The sequence below is a fragment of the Ambystoma mexicanum genome, chromosome 9 (assembly GCF_040938575.1).
Source record: "Ambystoma mexicanum isolate Mex_15411 chromosome 9, UKY_AmexF1_1, whole genome shotgun sequence".
NCBI lineage: Eukaryota > Metazoa > Chordata > Amphibia > Caudata > Ambystomatidae > Ambystoma > Ambystoma mexicanum.
Window position 1 is genome coordinate 1,432,060,009 of NC_090931.1, and position 20,529 is coordinate 1,432,080,537.

Sequence of the window (20,529 nt, forward strand, 5' to 3'; positions counted from 1 at the left end):
CCCTATCTGCTTCTGACGACAAAATGTTCAGAATGCAGTCAATACACGTAGTTATTGACTGCGCTCTGAACATTCTGATTGGTAGAGAGGAGGTCAATAACGATCTCCATGTGCTAATACATTGTGATAAAACGTACTACCTACAGCTGCGCGAGCGCTCAGGTTTTCACTAGGCTTGCTTATCACCCTCCAAACCGGGTGAGGGGTCAGCGCCCCATCGCCCTTTATAGACGAGCATAGACGAGAGGCCCCTGATAGACACCAAACTCCACAATGGTCTATAATTGTTTTCTATACAATATCCGACGACACCATAGTCCAAGACACTCAGTATCATTCCTTTATAAAACGACCAGACGATGGAGATAAAAAGTATGAGGAAAAAACAAAATGAAGACCTTGACACCAAATGCTGCTTCTGTAAGAGAGAAACAGAGACACTAAAACATCTGTTGACTGTATGCCCGGACTTGAGAGGTCTAAGAACACAAATTCTGGGAACGGAATTAAAAGAATTCTCATCCTACAACGCCGAAGAATGGTGCATCAAGATGCAAGAAGGGGAAGACGAGAAACTAACTGTAGCTTTAACCTTCTTTTTAGAGGACTTGGATAAAAAATGTAAAGAATACGAGGAATAAGTCTTAGTAGAGAAAGGAAATAAGGAGAAATTTGTTTTTTTATAAAGTTTGTAAAAAAACTGTAATAAAATAAAAAAATAAAAAAAATAAACATCCTTAGACACCAAAGTCCAAGATGCCATAGATCATTGGCTAATGTAACTTTCATAAACAGCAAAGTCCATTTTAGCAAAACCCCATTTTTGCCTCATTAGTCAGAAGAAGACACAGCGCTCTCATAAGTGAGGTGCAAGACATGAAGTATTACTTGTAAAAAAATGCCTCAAATGTGCATATGGGGTCGGTAGGTGCTCCAAATACAATCTGTCTTGAATAAAAAAATGTAAGCAACTTGCTCCAACTGCACCAGTTTTTGAAGACCCAATTAATTTATTTAAAGACAGCATGCCCTAACTCAAACACATTAGTGTGCTCAGTAAATCATATACGCAGACCCAATAGTTTTTATTTTGGGGAACAAACCCACTTATTCTTTAGTGGTAAAACGCCATGCATGGATTGGGCTTTGTTTCGGCTGGAGGTCATCAGACAACTCGAAGCCAAAGTATTGGTTCATGCTGTTTATTGGGTACAACAGAAAACAAAGATTGCTCACACATGCTCTATCAAACATACAGTTATTCATTTAGATAAACAGCTGCCTTGAGTCAAAGCAGTAACAGTTAAGTAAAGCAATATATGTACCTATGCAATCACAACTACATTACAGAAACTTTGCACCGGTGCAAGTGCAAAGTTGCACGGTATTAGCACTAGGGCAAAGTTTGCCCTATTTTTTAAAACACTGGCACATATTAGAAAATGATTGCACCATGACAAGTGCAATTTGGCATGGTGTAGGCGTAGGGCAAAAATTGCTCTTGGGCAAAAAAGATAGATTTTCAAGGCATTATTACAACAGGGCAAAGTTTGCCCTAGTGCTAATACGGAATGGTATTAGCACTAGGGTAAACTTTCCCCTGGTGAAAAAACACATCCAAAATGTATCTTTCTTGCACTAGGGCCATTTTTTCCCAGGTGCTTATACAACACCAAGGTGCATTTGTAATAGTGCAATAGTTTTCTAATATGTCCTAGTGTTTTTAAAAATAGGGGAAACTTTGCCCTAGTGCTAATACCGTGCAACTTTGCCCTTGCACCGGTGCAAAGTTTCTGTTCCCTGGCCCCTGGTGTCCAGAATGGGACACACACACACACACAGCACACTTCAGAATGTTCTCAGCAAAAGTTAAGTATTGGCACAATTTGACTTCAAAACGTGGTAAAAAGATGCTCCACACATTATGGCAAACTTCAAGTCCACAGCAGTTAAACCAAATGAGTCCAATCTCTAATCTAAGAACAAGTGTTTGCACATTTTCAGGTAAGTGCTAGGAAAGGGCTTCTTTGTGCTGCTTTCCTCCCCTAGACTTCTATGGATTCCCTTTCTTTTTGCTTTCTTTTGACTCCTAACCTGACTTTTCAAAATCTTTAAGGAAAGTCTTCTGCTTTAATTGGTATTAGCATAATTGATCTAAAAACATTTGACCTAAAACATTTGATTGAATTGTTTTGACCTTTTTTTCGGTCAGATATAATTAAATATATAAATGGGGTGGATAAGGGTATAGATTAGGTTGAGGGGAAGTGTCGGGGCTGGGGGTGCGGGTGGTCTCCCCCACCCCTGCATTTTAGACTGAAAAAAGGTCAAAGAAATTCTATCAAATGTGATTAGGTCAAATGTTTTAGGTCAAATAGACCCAACCCCTTTAATTCCCCTGTGTTTTGGCTTATTCTTACAGGAAACTCATCAGTCCATAAGACACCATCAGTACCGAGAGACTATAGAGCCTCATTGTGAGTTTCTCAGTGCGGGAAAATGCTGGTATACTTGATGGTGATGGTGGGGCCCCGCATCTACCTCCAGACCTGATGGTAAATCAAGCCCTCACCGGCAAGAAAATGCCACAATTACCTCCATGTAGTCCTATGGGATTCCATGGAATGGGAATTTACTGGCGTTTCCGCTGCCTATATAAGGCGGTGGAAACGGTAGGGGTAGTTTGCTGGTATCCCAACAGAATTACCGGCAGGATACGGGCACATTTGTAATGAGCCCCATATATTTCTTGTATTGTTACAATTGCACACCTCATCCTAAAGTGAAGTGCAGTTAAGATACTTCATATCCTCATAACTTTTTCTGTTGTGGCTTTTTGGTTACATTTACAATGTGCCCAGAGTGGGCCGGTTAGCAGCGGATATCTTTCTACTGTTTTTTTTACTTTCTACCCGTGCACCTTTGCATTCACTGCAAATGGCCACTAAAGGTGGCTAGCACCCTAAGAAAGCTCTGCCACAAGGCTTTTCCCGTCCTTTGGCCATATTGTTCTTTAGTCTCCTTCCTGCCCTCTCAGGTCCGGGATTGCCATATGTGTGTAACCCATTCCTGTGGAAAGCTGCTGCTTACCCGGGCAAAAAGGTGGTTTGTGTGTAAGCCTGGATGTGGGGACTGGGACTGCATGGTCCCAGTACACATCCTGGTGCCTTAATGTCTGTTGCTGTGCAGATGTTGTGGCAAGTGGCTATCCATGATTGAATGGTGCAGATCCTTAACATTGGTGGACCTGTGCGAATGTCCAGTCCATATCTTGGATAAAAGGAGGACTCCTGCAGCCATATGACAAATCATTGTTGGAGCCAAGACCCCTACGAAGAAGTGCAGTCCACTGACAACCAATGACGACTCCTGCAGCTGGCCATCACCAACTCCATTGCAGTCCCGGTGAAACCCTGATCTCAAGAAGACCCTTGTCAGTGCTTTGACCCCTTGACCAGTGGGTAGAACCAGTCTCGACCCCTGCTTGAGGATACATGCCTTCTGGGCCTTTGGAAGTGTCCCTGGACCAGCCGGTGGACTGACCAGCTCTCTCCTAGGCTACCTTGTGGCACCTTCCACCACCTTGGAACTTGGAGGATCTTCAACTTGTACTACAAGACATCTGCTTCTGCATTTTCAGCCTTCTTGCATCAACAGAAGTTGTTCTGGGCCTGAGCCATCATTCGTCCATTGAAGATTACATGTCGCCTCCTGACCATGGTGACTCCCATTGAATGTGGTCTTGTTTGCTTCCTGGAGGTGTCCTGAAGTCGCCTGCTGCGCAGAAGTCTTCATCTATCTTCTCTTTGCCTGGATGTTCAGCTGGAAGGTAACTAGAACCAAGATCTAAGCACTGCAAATGACCGAAATAGAATTCTGTATTTAAAAGTGACCTCTTCTCCCATGAACCCCTGTACCTTTCTTGATGGGACCGAGCACAGAAGCTAGGGTCCCCAATGGATTTTGGAATGTCAGAAGTGGTCTCTGGAGAAATCGGATTCGGGGGGGGGGAGGGGTGAGGTAAGATACATGATCACGCCTCACCCCCTATCCTCCACAGGGTTTGGATAGGTGTAAATGCCTGTCCCTAAATCACTCTTTCCTGTCTTTGGTTGTTGCAGGTGAACAAGGGGATTGCTTCTCATGAAGCTTTTTGGCATCTGTGAATTCATTTTGAGGCAAGAACCAGGAGCAAAAGAAACAGGCATCCAGGTTTTTCTCACAGCAGTATTTATCAGGGGTTAAAAGACACTTCTGAAAAAACACACACCAGCATTTTGCCTTCAACCTGCTTAAGTGTTTTTTTTTGGATAGTGCAACATCCTCACTACTACTTTGTTAGAGCATATATCTGATAGGTCCTTTTAGCGAGAGAAAAACCCTCCCTTTCCTCCGATTGGATGACTTATCTGAAGCACACCAAGCCCACATTAGTCATACTTGGCATTAACACTTGCTGTCTGACACATAGACTGATAGTCTATTTTAGACCTGGCTCAACACAATTACATCATTCTTCATCTTTTGCCAAGAACAATTTCATTACATCACTGTCAATCCCTTATCTGCTTCTCAAGGACTTGCCAAGTCTAGTTAGCCCTTATACCATGGAGAAATGAATAAGCTCAATTATTTGATGCCAAGTAATGCAGCTGGTCTGTCCAAATTGGTAATGTACCTTGCCTTTATCTGACTCCACCATCAATCTTGTCTGCGTTTCCTGCCAAGTTCTAAGTTTAACTTTCCAGACTTACTTATCTCACAACAAGATGCTGCCCAAGAACATTTCTTATCAGCATGAGTCAGGGCTTTCACACTAGACACCATTTTGCTCGAGGTATCCATTTTGTAATATATCCCAGTCTGCCACTTTGCTTCCCTTCAGGGGGCCATTATTTAATTATTTAAGCATTTGTCACTTTGTATCTCTTTTTCAGAATATATTTTTATATATTCATGATATATGTGTGATACTTAAAGCCCCCTTCACTTCCTGTGTCATTTTAACCCAAATATGCGCCACACCATGTGCACTTTTTACCTAAAAATAAAGGCATTACAATCCTAATTTCTGTAATAATGGAAACATTGATCCGCCTATCATGTCAGTTGAAGGGGTAAGGGGTTGGAACCCCTCTACACAGGCCTGGTCAAGGATACCTTCCTAGGCATATCCTAGTGCATGGGATGGACTGAATTTACTTACCTGGACTTCACTAACTTTTTGAACTTCGTTTCATAACCATGGCATCATCCAATCACATAGTAAACCTACCTGCAGTATAAGTTTGGAACTGATGACTTTAAAGCACAAGGCCTTAAGCCATCTTAGGGCTAGACTTAGTCAGTGTTAGGGAACTGTTTTATAGTTGATTTATAGGGTTTATACTGAACTTTATGCATCTGAGTGAATACATGTGTTACACTGGTTATTGAATAAAATGCTTTCTATCTTCTCATACGTGTGAATGTATATATCTGTTTTATAGTAAGTGTGTGACAATATTTGCCTGGACATTTCATTTTCTTAGTGTGTATTTTAAAGGCCTAATAAGTCATTGTATATGTTTGTACTTGCCTGTCTAACTGGAATTATTGGCGTTGTTCTGTGTGGTCTCATTCCACCCTAGAGAACTCTCAGACCCCTCCTGAGTCTAGACATTGCAGCTCTGTTACCTACCTTGATTGGTTTTAGCTAGACTTTAGTGTCTCCCTGTTTACCATAATAGGTTGGCCTCCCAAAATACACCCCGAAGGTTGATTTTGGAACTCCTTCTTAATACTAAGGAACCTAGTTTAGGCTATTTTGGCAGAGTTTCAAAGGTTATTCAAAATTCACCCAAAGGGGGTAACGGAGCTCAGGGTGTTAGGCAGTGCTAGAATCAGTGAAACAATCCATATAGTTTGAAAGTGGGTTGCCTGTAAAGGAAGGGGGAGCTACCAATCCCATTCACCCAGGGGACCCCAGACCAGATTCCTAGGCCCATGTTCCAACACCAATGGCAATGGAAGGGTAGTTGCAGGGAAAATCATTATGTTGTATCTTATCTAATGGGGATCTGGCAGTCCCCCATAATCAGTATCATGGGCAAGGGCCTCTGCAAAGAAATATGCACTCATAAGGAGTCTGGTCTGACTAGTACCGTACACCCATGGGCACTGCCTTACTCTATTTGCTGTGCGTAAAGATGCTATCTGTATCATCACACATTACATGCACTAAGTGATGCCCTATAGATGGGCTATCACTCACACACAACAACCACATGAGTTCGTACTCTTTTATGTGCTTGGAACTTGATCAAGCTGGGTATGTGGCTGCAATACACATCTTGGTCCTGTGCACATTCGTGCTTATGCTTTGGTTCGGTGATGGCTCACAGGTACAGCCATTTGCCGATGAAGTTCTGCCTGGAGGTAGGTGTGGGCCTACAATGGCCGGTGGTCTGTGGCATCCTAGCAACAGTCTTCCACCATGACCTGTGTACGCTGCTATCCATGTGGTCCATGGATGTGACGGATATTGTGTACCATTAATAACACTGAGTGACAGATGCAAGACTGAGTAAACAGGATAGGACAGTCTCTGCCTATAGCCCAGCTCAGGAAGCCCAGGCCAGTTTTGTCTCCTCCTTTGAGCAGGGCAGCAGAATCCTGGTCAACATCTGCATTAAGGTCTGTGGCCCTGGCGTCTCAGGGTGCTCAATAGGCCTTATCCCAGAAGCCGCAAGACACTTATTGCCCAAAGTCTGTGATACACCTCCTACTGGCCCATTCACTGTGTGGGAGGATAAGAACAGCTAGATGCCATTGGTGACCTGTTGGCATAACCCCCACAACCTCGAAGGTCAGGAGGTATGTGGTCCCAAGCATCTTCCCAAACACACCTGTCCCTGATTTTGATGTGCACGATGGGCCATCATCTCTGGGCACCCTTGTTTGCCTCAGGCCTTAGTACTTTTACCTTACCATACCATACAATACCATACCATTGGGTTTTATAAATGGAATACCTCAATATGTTTTCCATAGAAACCATTTACCAAGAAATCAATGCTTCTGTTCTGTGATGGAGGGTCAGTCCACAGAACTCTCTGCCCCAAAAGTGAGCCATGCAGCCAGACAAACTGTTCTCACTGAATCTTGTAAGCTTCTGGTCAACACTCACTATGAACGGTTCAATCTTGGGTGAGCGCACTAGATGCGTACTATGCCCCCCTATGCCATCAGGACCCTAATGTGCACATTGCCGAACCAGGACCACAGGACCACAAAGTGAGAGCACAACTGATCCTGAACCATTTCTCAGCATCAGGGGGGTTGCTAGGTCTGGAAAAGATCTGGGGCTAAGCTAATGTCGGGACTGTCGGGACTCAGGGCTAGCTACCCATTTTGTTGTAGCCTGTGAGCATCTATTCAGGTCTACAACCAAAATATCTTGGCCCCCAGACTCCCCTAGCAACGCATCTGCTCAGCATAGTGACATTGTCAAATTCTAAGAAAGGATAGCATCTCCCTCCAAAGGATTCTGTAGTTAGGGTGGTTGCAAGCCAACATGAGAGATGGCCATATGGGAGACACTTTGAAATAACCTATGTGCAGAGGAGATAAAGGTGATTGGCCTGTACCTCACAGCATGTGGCCATCCCAAAGGAGGAGCACAATTGGCACCAGCACAATCAGCATCATCTGGCCTGAAATCTCCATGCAAGCGCTGTGGAGGACCGCTGCCACATAACTTTGGCTGTCCTGTCCAGTGCCGTGTGTGTGTGTATGTGTATGTGTGTGTGTGTGTGTGTGTGTCTGTGCGCGCGCGTGCACGCGCGCGTGTGTGCGTGCGTGCGTGCTGATATCACAAGCTCAATTACTTTCCCAAGGGATTCTGAGCAGCACCCCCAGCTGCGAGCCCTGAGAAAGGTGCTATTCCAAAATGGCACCACAACACAATTGCCACAGTACAGGTAACTGTTCCCACAGTCAGGCCACCCCAGTGGTAATGAGGGTATTGAACCGGTGTGGGTGTCAACCATGGTGCAAGATGGTGCTCCACTCTGTAGAGGTACAAGTACTTATTGGCTCAGGCGCATCAGTTAATGTGATGGCAACTAAGCAATGCAAAACATTGGAACCCTGCCCCAAAGTTATTACCACCAAATATTATGCCATTTACATAAGCAAGATTTGCTCCACTAACCAAAGACGGTACATTTGTCATGGAAGTGCAACATGAGCACGATTGTGTGCAAGCCACTTCTGAAACAAAAAGACACTTCTCAGTTGCGACACAACGGAGGCGGTAGGCCTTGTGCATCTTGCATTTGCTGTTTAAAAGACAGACATACAGGACTTACTGATATATAGAATATGATAGCTATTTCAAGTAAGTGTATGCCTCAGGAATCACGAAGTCTGGTTACACATTGACCCCACAGTACAACTTGTTTTGTGTCATTGCTGCCTGGTTCGATCATATGCATTTTTATTCTGCAACATTTTTATCAAATGTTGTTTGCCAAATTTGATTTCTTTTAACCACAAAAAATGGGGGGAGACCTCTCGCAACTCTGCTTACACCCATTACTATATACCTTAGCCAAACTTACCAACGGTATGTTGGTGGTAAATAAAAGTGGTACAAAACTCATTGAAAAATAATTTGATGTAATTGCCATTCTGCAAAAGTATGCAATACCCTACTCCTTACGTTCCACCTGTGGCAGAATGTGGAAGTTGAATTTGCAAAGTTGGAAGCTGGGTAGATTATAGAAAAGGTGGCAGGTTCAAGTGCATGGCTTTCCCAAATAGTGGTAGCTACAAAACCCAAACAACCAGATGCCATCAGAATATGTGTAGACATGTCCTTATCTAGTAAAGCGATAAGGCGTGAACAGCACCCTGTGCTCACGACCACTAACATTGTGGCTAATCTAAAGGGTGCAACCAACTATATAAAGGTTGATCTTAAAGCAGGCTAGCCTCACTTTCAACACCACAAGAACTTGCAACACATAATATTTTCATCAAATGTCAGCCGTTTTTGTAACAGACAACTGAGCTTCGGGGTGTCCTCAGAAGTGGTGGCCTTTCAGAAGTTGGGACTTACACCGCCCTACCACCACTTGTAATCCCACTGTAAATCCGTGGAACCGTATGATGGTAACGGTAATCGAGTTTGGCAGAGTTACTGTGAATTAATGGCACACTTGTAATGAGGTAGTGACTTGTGTGCAGGCCCATGTATGTATGTACTTATGTATTTTAAATTTCTTTGAGCCACATGAAATGATGTTAGATTTAGCAGGAGAGATGGGAGAACAGGGACATGGAAGGAGAAAAGGGAAGTGGAGTACATAAAGGCCCCATCACTGAGTTTAGAAGTATGTTCACAACACTGTTAAGGACATTCCTGGGTTTAAAGTCACTCTGATCAGGAGAAGAGTACACTAGTAAACACTAGATCAAACCTTCTACACCTGAGTGCAGTTGCTCCAAAGTAAGAACGGCATTTAACCCAGTGTGGATTGAGATGTCGGGATGAGGGAGGCCTGGCTGGTGACCAGGGAATACGTGCTATCAGGGGTCGGATGGCAGCTGCCTGATGGCTCTGTGCAGGGGTAGCTCTTCCGGCTCAGGGAAGGCCTTTTGGAAGATCAACTTCTGAGCAGCCATCTTCCCCTAAGTGCTCTTATGAGGACTTCAATCAAAACATTTGATATATAAGATTTTCCATGCTTGGCTGTTGAGTTTGATGTTCCAACCCAAATGCATATGTTAGTTCTCCCGGCGTTCTGTTATTCAACAATATCCTTAACGATTAGAACAATTTCCTCAGCATACATAGCCCCTTCAATTGTACAAAGAGTGTATCACTATCACCCCAACCTCATCAAAGATTGTTTCAACATGAAAACACACTATTGAAAGCATGTCCTTAACTCTCTATTGAATGGAGTCTATCCTTGTGCAATCTCATTTAGCATTATTTTGCCCACTGCCATGGCCAAAGCTACTGATCTGTAAGACTCGCACAAAGCTGCATCCCTATCACTCTGAAGGATTGGAGAAACCGCCCCAGAACTAAAGGGCTGAACCTCAAATGCAAACCAAGCACCATTTGTACAGTTGGTAGACATTTTCTTAAATTAGCAATATCTTATCTAAATATTTCCAGTAGAGTGTCAGCAAGTGTGGATTGTTGATCAACAAAATGCTGTCTGTGACAATAGAGTGGTAGACCCGTACGTATCCAATAGTTAGAGCCAAGGAAATCCTTTCTTCCAGTGTGGCAGGAGTTTTCCTTAACAACCGATCCAGGTGGATCTGGGACTGGTTCGTGAAGGGCGATAAGAATAAGGACGGACGGATGAATTTCAAGGAAGCACGTAACCTTCTGAAGATGATGAATGTGTACATGAACGAGAAGCACGCCTATCGACTCTTCCAGGTGAGGAAGGGAAGGCTTAAACAATTAACCTAGCATGTTATATATGTCATTTGCATAGTACAAGAGGGAGGAGAACTGGAAGACATAAAATCAAAGTAAGAGATAATGGTGGGAGGTGGGCAGGAATAATATGGGGAACAAAAAGCGGGATAGGTGTGTCTTATTTTTGTAGGCAAGTAAAAATGGGTGTCCTTAAAGGTATTGCCCTAGAGGCCTTTGCAGACCTTGAAAGTCTTTTTTTGGGCCTTATTAGGAGTTGGGCAGTGGGGCTCAAAATGGCAGTAATGCAGAAGTAAGGGATTTACCACTGCATTGCTGCTGCATTACTGCACTGCTCAACTATAGTTTCGGCGGTGGGGTCACCTTTCTTCCATAAAACAGCAATTTCAGTGGAATTACTGCCATGGTTATTCCGCTGAAATCCCTATGGAGTCCTACAAACTTCATAAATGGGGACGCCATAGTGCCATCTGTAATCCGGCAGTAAATCCACTGGACCAAGTGCTGGTAATGGTAAATCCATTTGGTGGTATCTCTGTGGATTTACCAGTGAGATACCACCAAACTCATAATAAGGCATATTACAAAAAACCTTCACTCAAGGTCTTTCTTACCCAGGCCTCCACAGCTGGTAGGAGCTCTTACAGACTATGCACCCCAGTGTTCCTGGCTACTCATTTTGGGTATATTAATTCAGAAAACAATGATTTACACTGTGGGCCTAATGCTAGAAATGATTATGAGGTGCTTCTGCCAAACTCTGCTTATTTTCTATAGTATTTTTGTATTATAAAGCTTTATTACAGAACTAGTTGGCAAAACTAGGATGATCACTTGGACACATGCAGCTGATCGCTGGTAAGATGTGCCTTATATTTTGCCTAACTTTAGCCAGTAGTGCCATACAATCTTGGCAGCACTCAAACCAGCAGTCTTCTGAGGCGTCATTGGAAGGTGTGTATTGTGACAAATCCCAAGGTATTGTCACTGCTCCCATGGGGAACCCCCTTCCAATGAGGCCAGGGAAGTGAGGCCACTACCCGATAGTCCGCCTGGAGGTGGTGGTACTCAGTGGGTGAATCTCATGAGGAGTGAAACCCTCTATGGGACCAGTGATGACTATCATGGGAGAATGCAGTATGTGCACCCTACACTACTGTCCCCTTTATTCTCCTACCCTACTCAATCCTCTGTAGCACCCCACACTCCAATATATTTGTGTAGAGTAGAAGACCCCAGCCACATAGGAAATATTGCGAAGAGGCAGACTGGGGACTACCCAGATGGAGGGCATGGAAATACTGTGACGAAGAAAAACTGCAGAGGAGCAAAGAGCTAAGGTACACAGTCCAGTCAATACGAACAGTATGTGAACAAAAAGGGAAGAAGGACTACCAAATTTGTTTAACCCACCATGGAGGAGTCACAAGAGGCAAAAAGTCTGGAGTCTGGGAAGCCGAGTTGAGAGAAGGCAGGTGCAGAGCAGAACCAGCCGCAGGAGACTGCTCGTCAAACACCAAACGCCAAGTCCCTGGCGTCGCTACACTTTTTGTCAGTGCAGAAAACTGAGACCACACTGAACCTCAAAGGGCTTCCACTGTAGAGCTGCCACAGCATGGAACCCTAAGAGGAGAGAAATAGAGACCCCATTGAGGTCCACAGGCAACAAGGGAAGCCGGCAACCTGCAGAGAACGAGAAACCATGTATGCAGGTTACCGGGAATGTGCGCGGGCACGGGAAGTCCTGTGAAAGCCCTAAGGGGAGGAAGAGAACCACAGAGAAGGGTCTGGGTGTCACACCCGCAGGTTCCTGGCGTTTATGGAAGAGGTGGAAGTATGGCGGTCGTCAGACTGTGCCGCCACGTTATGCTCCCTAACTCTGTTAGCGGTCTAGTCCTTTCCATCATGGCCGCCGCCGAGAGTATATCTTTGTTTACACTCGGCGGCTCGGCGCGTTGCAACTTCTGAATTCTTCTTCGTTGCCAGCGCTCCACAGTTCTCTCGCTTAGCGGTGCTCCGCTCCTGTCCTATTTATCCCTTGCGTTTTCTCTCTCATTCCTTTGTCTCTCTCTCTCTCTCCCTTACCGGTGCTCCACCATTTTTTGCTAGGGCACTGGGTAGTTTGCCTTCCCTTCCTTTTCCTGCCTAACGTTTTTTTGGAGTTCTCCTCCTGGCTCCCCCCTCATCTTTTTCTTCTTTCGGATCCATCCTCCCTACTCCTCTTGCTGAGTTTATCCGTCAGATTTCTGCAAGGACTTCCCGAATACCCGCTGGCTTTGAATCCTTCGCTCGTTCCACAGTATTGGATACCTACACTCTGAGGGGTTTTTGTGCCGTAAGGCTTTTCCCCTTGCCTCACTTGTTTGTCACGGGGGGGAGTCACCACGAATTCGTTCCCAAAGGGTCGCGGTGGCTTCCTCCCGAGGCCGACCCTATCTACACAAGGAGAGGAGGACTTTCCTTCGTCGACCCCGCGGAAGGAAGTTGGACTTCTCGTCTTCATCAGGTGAGGAGGAAGGGGAATTGGAAGACTCTCAGGGTTCGAGTGGGGGAGACAACCTAACGGAAAACCCTGTTGACCAGCCCACAGCGTCAGGCAGTGTTGATAGCTTGCAACGCCAAGATACCGACATGGCAACTCCCCAGCAACTTCAAGAACTGGTCGCGGCGGTACAAAACCTAAACCTGGAAGTTCAAGCCCTTAAAACGGCTAATACCGCTCTCCAACAGAGAGTTACCGCCAGAGAACAACAGGTCACAGATTTACCACCTTTGCCTCTGGTGTCTGGAAAATTCGACGGATCAGAGAAGAAAGTCAAAGAATTCTTGGAAGCTTGTAACATCCATTTCGCTTTCAGACAGAATACCTTTTCCTCCGATCATGCCAAGGTGGGGTTCATGATCACACACATGACTGGTAATGCCCTAGCATGGGCTACCCCTTTGGTGTCCCAGTCCGACCCTGTGTTACAGAACTTTGTAGCGTTCAAGGATCTTCTCAAGCAAACATTTCTTCGCACAGAAAGCGCTCACCTGGCTAGTGAAGACCTGTTGGATGTGCGTCAGGGTGGTTCTGACCTACTCACTTACATATCCTCCTTCAAAAGATTAGCTGCTGAAGCCGGCTGGCAAGAGGAGGCCCAGTACACCATCTTCAGGAGAGGTTTGCGCGAAGAGCTGAAGGACGAGCTCGCCAGAATCCCTCGCCCTGATTCCTTCTCAGATCTCATAAAGGCAGTTGTACGGATAGATTTTCGGCTTACCGAAAGGAGAAATGAAAAGAGAAAGACCCGCAACTCTAGCTCCTATCCCGAAACTCACCCCTCAACCTCCTCACCTGCCTCTCGTCCATCCACCCGGGAAGAACCTATGCAAATAGGAACAACCAGATCGCCCTTGACAGCGGAAGAGAAGAAGAGGAGAAGAGAGGGCAACCTGTGTTTATACTGTGGCTCCTCCACACACCTCTTGAGAGACTGCCCCGATGTACCCCCCAGACGTTCGGGAAACGAACGCCCTCGGTAGTTGGCAGGACGGACTACCGAGGGGCTTTTCTCAGTTCCTATGTCACTCTTTCAGTTACTTCTGCCCAACCCTCGGAGGACCAACGTCTCATGGTGGTATCCGTCCAGCTTCAGTTCAGAGGAAAGGAAATGGAAACTCTGGCCCTGCTGGATTGTGGAGCCGCCGGGAACTTCCTGGACACCTTATGGGCCGACAAAATAGGCCTTCGAAGGATAGCCAAGAAGGAAGACCAGAAGGTAGAGGGCGTAGATGGTACCCCTCTGTGCTCCGGCCTCATTACCCATACTACCGAGGAGGTACGATTATCCATTCAACAACATACAGAAGTACTGAGCTTCGACATCATTCGAGCAGCTCATTTCCCAGTAATCTTGGGAATTGGTTGGCTCCGACGACACAACCCTACCATAGACTGGTCGGCAAATCTTCTAAGTTTTCATTCTGCTTTCTGCCAGGATAAGTGTCTGCCAGGACCCTTGTTTGAAAGTGTAAAGACGGGGTGTGCCCCAGAGAAGAGCACGATCCACTGTATCCCAAGTTGTCTTCAGGAGTACACTACTGTGTTCCAAGAGCAACAACCCATGGAACTTCCTCCTCACCGACCTGAGGACTGTAGGATAGATCTAGTCCCTCAGGCTCTGGTTCCGTTTTGTAGGATGTATCCCCTTTCTTTATCGGAAAAAGAAGTCCTTAGACGCTACTTAGATGACAACTTAGCCAACGGTCTTATTCGACCTTCCAGATCACCAGCAGGAGCATCTTTATTCTTCATTCCAAAGAGGGACTCCAAGGACCTAAGACCGTGTATCGATTACCGAGGGCTCAACCAACTTACCATCAAAGATCGGTACCCTATGCCCATCATCGCCGAGATCCTAGAGGCCGTCCAAGGTTCGGTAGTTTTTTCCAAACTCGACCTACGTAATGCTTACCATCTGCTTCGCATCAGGACCGGTGACGAATGGAAGACGGCTTTCCGCACTCCCTACGGGTTGTTCGAATATCAAGTCATGCCGTTCGGATTGGTCAATGCTCCCTCAATCTTTCAAAGGTTTATGGACCGTATATTTTCAGATCTCTTGGGCCAAAACACCGTTGTCTACTTAGACGATATTCTGGTTTACTCCCGTCAACCCGAAGAACATACCCGTCATGTGAAGGAAGTATTACACAGGCTGCAGCGTCATCATTTATTGGTCAAACCGGAAAAGTGTGCATTTTCCAAATCCTCTGTCTCCTATCTGGGGTTTATTTTATCCAGCGAGGGGATAGCCATGGATCCAAAGAAGGTCGATGCGATACTAGGTTGGCCCTCCCCTACGTCGGTCAAGGAGATTCAAAGATTTTTGGGACTGGCCAACTTTTACCGGAAGTTTATTCCCGAATTCTCCAAACTCACTTTGCCCATCACCTCCTTACTGAAGAAATGCTCCAGGCCTTTTCGATGGTCCAGGGAAGCCGAGGAGAGTTTCATCTGCCTGAAAAGAAGGTTTTGTTCTGCGCCGATACTGAGACAGCCAGACCAACTACTACCCTTTATTCTTGAGACCGACGCCTCTGCGGGTGCGGTAGGCGCCGTTCTCCTACAATCAAATCAAGGCAAAGAACATCCCATCGCCTATTTTTCCAAGACCCTCAACCCCAGTCAACTGAACTATTCAGTCATAGAAAAGGAACTTTTAGCTATGAAACTGGCTTGTCTTGAATGGAGACATCTTCTCCAAGGAAGCTTACATCCGTTCCTGATCCGTACCGATCACAAGAACCTACAGATCCTACGTCAACAAGAGTGCTATAACACCAGACAAGCCCGATGGGCACATTTTTTTGCCCAGTTCCATTTTCTCATAACATACATACCGGGTACCCAAAACCAGGTTGCTGACGCCCTATCCCGTAGAGATGAGACTTCTCTGGGATACGAGAAAGAACTCATGTTTCCTCATATCAAGATCATTTCCGCCGTATTGTCATTTCTGGAAGAAGTGAGGGAAAGATCTCGTTCCCCCGAAGAAACACTCTTGCAAGTGGGGAGGACTGCGGTGGATCAGAGGGACGGTTTGTTCTTCACTCGAGGGAGGCTCATCCTTCCTTCACAGGACCTCAGGATACAAGCTCTTAAGTGGTGTCACGACTCAAAGACGGCTGGGCATAGAGGTCTACGAGGGACCTTGGAATTACTGCAGAGATCTTTTTACTGGCCCGGTATGCGAGCCGACACTCAGACATACATTCAGACCTGTCTTACCTGTATGCAAAGTAAACACTCCACTCGGAGTCCCATTGGCCTGCTCCAACAAGACTCAATTCCATCTGGCCCCTGGAAGCAGATATCTACAGATTTCATCGTAGATCTACCGATTTCCCAGGGCTGTACCTGTATCATGGTCACCGTGGACTCCTTCTCGAAGTTGGCTCATTTTTCCCCCTTATCTAGGATACCTTCAGCCTCTCTTATGGCGGAAGTCTTCATGAAAGACATCTTCAAGTTACATGGCCTCCCCGAAAAGATTGTGTCTGACCGTGGGAGTCAATACACCTCGAAATTCTGGACTGCCTTATGCAGACTGCTGGGTATTGAAAGGGCTCTGTCTTCTGGGTTCCACCCACAGACCAACGGACAGACAGAAAGGCTAAACGGAACCCTTGAGCAGTATCTGAGGTGCTTCATAAACCAACAACAAGACAACTGGGTTTCCCTCTTACCAACAGCTGAATTTGCGTATAATAGTTCTGTACACAGCGCACTCGGAATCAGCCCGTTCTTTTGTACGTACGGGTACCATCCAAAATCCATAGTACCTACCTTTTGGACTGAGACTCCCATACCATCTTTAGAAACCTCCCTGTCTCGCTTGAAGGAAGCTCATAACACCGCAAACCAGAGTCTTCTTAAGGCTAATACTCGTAACAAACTTCAAGCTGATAAACACCGGAGACCTGTTCCAGAGTGGAATCGAGGATCCAAGGTCATGTTATCCACCAAGTTTTTACCCCGCTGGGTACGTCCTTCTAAACTATCCCCCCGATTTATCGGTCCCTTCGAAGTTCTATCCAGGATTAATCCAGTAGCTTATCGCCTCAGACTGCCAAAGAGTCTTAGTCGCATACATCCGACTTTTCATGCCTCACAATTACGTCCCTTCATATCAGGGAACAGAAGACAGAATACCCCCAGACTTCACACTTTGCCTGCTCCCAACTCAGAGGAATACGAGGTCTCCCACATTCAGGATTCTCGTTATCGCAGAGGTCGCCTCGAATATCTTATTCATTGGAAGGGCTATCCTTCATCTGAGGATACCTGGGAACCTCGGACTCACGTACACGCTCCTCGCTTGCTACGTCACTTTCACAGATTACATCCCAGCAAGCCGGGGGGAACCCGACTTCGAGGGGGGCATACTGTCACACCCGCAGGTTCCTGGCGTTTATGGAAGAGGTGGAAGTATGGCGGTCGTCAGACTGTGCCGCCACGTTATGCTCCCTAACTCTGTTAGCGGTCTAGTCCTTTCCATCATGGCCGCCGCCGAGAGTATATCTTTGTTTACACTCGGCGGCTCGGCGCGTTGCAACTTCTGAATTCTTCTTCGTTGCCAGCGCTCCACAGTTCTCTCGCTTAGCGGTGCTCCGCTCCTGTCCTATTTATCCCTTGCGTTTTCTCTCTCATTCCTTTGTCTCTCTCTCTCTCTCCCTTACCGGTGCTCCACCATTTTTTGCTAGGGCACTGGGTAGTTTGCCTTCCCTTCCTTTTCCTGCCTAACGTTTTTTTGGAGTTCTCCTCCTGGCTCCCCCCTCATCTTTTTCTTCTTTCGGATCCATCCTCCCTACTCCTCTTGCTGAGTTTATCCGTCAGATTTCTGCAAGGACTTCCCGAATACCCGCTGGCTTTGAATCCTTCGCTCGTTCCACAGTATTGGATACCTACACTCTGAGGGGTTTTTGTGCCGTAAGGCTTTTCCCCTTGCCTCACTTGTTTGTCACGGGGGGGAGTCACCACGAATTCGTTCCCAAAGGGTCGCGGTGGCTTCCTCCCGAGGCCGACCCTATCTACACAAGGAGAGGAGGACTTTCCTTCGTCGACCCCGCGGAAGGAAGTTGGACTTCTCGTCTTCATCAGGTGAGGAGGAAGGGGAATTGGAAGACTCTCAGGGTTCGAGTGGGGGAGACAACCTAACGGAAAACCCTGTTGACCAGCCCACAGCGTCAGGCAGTGTTGATACTGGGGCCCATACGAAGTCAGAGCAACCCTGCGAGTGCCATACACAACGGTCATGTACCTATATATACCCTGGAGAGTCACGATCAGCATGCAATCAAGGGACTGGAAAGCATACAATGTCGGGGAAACCCAGCGAGAGCCATACGAAGTCGGGGAAGACCTGCGAGAGCCATATACAAGAGTCAAGGGCCCAGACCAACTCGGGGACATCCTGAGAAACACCAACCGAGGGTCTGGGACCCGTACTAAGTCAGGGAATTCCAGAGATGCACGCAAACAGGGGTCTGGCACCCACACATTACTATGTCAATTTTGGTTAAAAAGTCAGAAGGGTTGGGGACCCAATGTTAAAGAATCAGACCACTAAGAACAATTGATCTCCATCAACAAGTCTGGCAGGATAGTGAACCAGACTTGTTGCTAAATCAGTGAAACTGAAAAAAAAAAAACAGGTGAAGGGAGACAATTCCGCCTGATATTTGAGAACTGTGTTTTTGTGAATCAGGCAGCCTGAGAAAGGCAAGGGGAAGAAAGACGCTCCCCCATCAATCCTTTTTGTGCCAGTTGCCAGAAGCCTGAGAAGGTTTGGGGGATTGAGGCCCACCCACCCATAACAGTGCGACCTGGACATAGAACTGAAGAGAATTTCTTTTTTACATATTTGACGGATTATCCATCTTGGAGAACTTACTGAGAACTTTTGATTTAACACAGGGAGAAGAACTCTTTTTCGTTTCTTTATCCGGAAGTGAGCTATCATCCAGAAGGCAGGTGAAATCCTTCTGGACCAAGGAGATACCCAGTTTTGCTTGGTTTACTTTAGAGTGTAAGGGATGGAAACAGGTTTGGACACAGACGGTGGACGTTTTACTTTATTGGCTATCCTGACAGATTCCTTAGTATTTTTGTTGAGGCCAGGCAACCCCTCTTATAAATGGTTCCATGTCCTTTTATCGCGGGATGTTTTTTCACAGGGTTTTTTACCGCACATTTTTTAACGAAAAAAACCATCACATTTTTTAAAAATTATTTTTGGGGGATTTCCCCTCCAAGCCCCCCATTCACTTTAATTTTTTTACCTATTCCAAACGCCCACACCCCAAAAAAATGTAATGGGTTTTTCATGAAAAAAATTGCGGTAAAAAACCCTACGAAAAAACATCCCGCAATAAAAGGACATTGTACCCTTAGACTAGGGCTAGGTAGGTTTTCTTTTCTTTACTTTAATTTCTCAATAAAAGTATTTGCCAACAATTATGCCACCTCTTTGTCAGACTTGTACTTCTGCACCCTTACAGTATATAGGGTTGTAAAGTTGATGGGCCCCATTAATATCTATTGCCTGGTGCAGAATACTTCTAGATGGAATCTGAATAAAATCATGAAATAAAAAAAAACAAATGAGAGAAAACGCCGAAAATGGCGTTGGAAAAAAGCAAATTCCATAAAAATGTCAATCAAAGGTTCCAGGGGTGTCCCCCGCTCTCCTTGGTTGACATTCCGGGCCTTGGGTGTTGCGGGTGTGTCCTGCGCTGCCATAAAAAGGAAAGTGGGGGAGAAATGAAATTTTTTTAAATAATTTTAAAAGGAAAGGAACCTGCGGCGCCGATTCCCTTCTATGTGCTTGAAGCGAACCGTCATCGCAAGTGGATTACGGAGGCAGTAGCAGACTTTGCTGTAGGCCGCCAAAAGGTAAGTCAGGGGTTGGGGGGTAGCGGGTGGTGCAAAATGTCCGTGGGAGACAAAACTGAAAGTTATTTTTGAAAAAATAACGTACGTTTTTTTCTCCCTCGGTCATTTCGGAATCGAATATTTCTCGGTAATCCCTTCTAGATGCCCACAATAAGATAGTATCCCAGAGGTGACATTCCTGCTTGCTGCTGAGGGGTCAGAAACAGTCCATAACTTGCATTATCAAGACCTAGTGTATTATTCTCTCTAGGGGTGGGGTCTTGGTGCACATCATTTTGGGGCATAGTGATTCACTGGGACAGTCCTTTCCAACTAACGTAGCTACTGCTCAAACTATTGTATCAAAGTCCCTTGGTCCTTACTGACCAATCAATCCTTATTCCATTGCAAAGGAGGACATTCTTGGGACTTGGGTGGGTTCGGGGGCCGGGGGGGGGGGCATCCCAGCACAGTAGCAGAGAACACTTCCCCACTTCAAGACTTAATCATGGCTCTGAGAAGGACAGCCAGATTGACAAGAGAAGCTACACCATTGCTTTAGGGTTCCAGTAATATTTTGGCCTCATGGCCTTATGAACCAAGGCGGTTTCATTAGTCTGGATGCTCATCTGTGGGGGTACGCATGCAGCTCTAACCACTTGGGAAA

General features: G+C 45.9%; 1 protein-coding gene across 1 annotated transcript in view; it reads left to right on the plus strand.

The window, feature by feature from the left end:
• PLCD4 (phospholipase C delta 4) overlaps positions 1-20,529 on the plus strand; it is a 679,750-nt gene that overhangs the window by 352,652 nt on the left and 306,569 nt on the right. Inside the window, exon 5 of the mRNA XM_069616847.1 lies at positions 10,315-10,444. Coding sequence (XP_069472948.1) covers positions 10,315-10,444 — 130 coding nt within the window. The remainder of the gene's footprint in view (positions 1-10,314; positions 10,445-20,529) is intronic.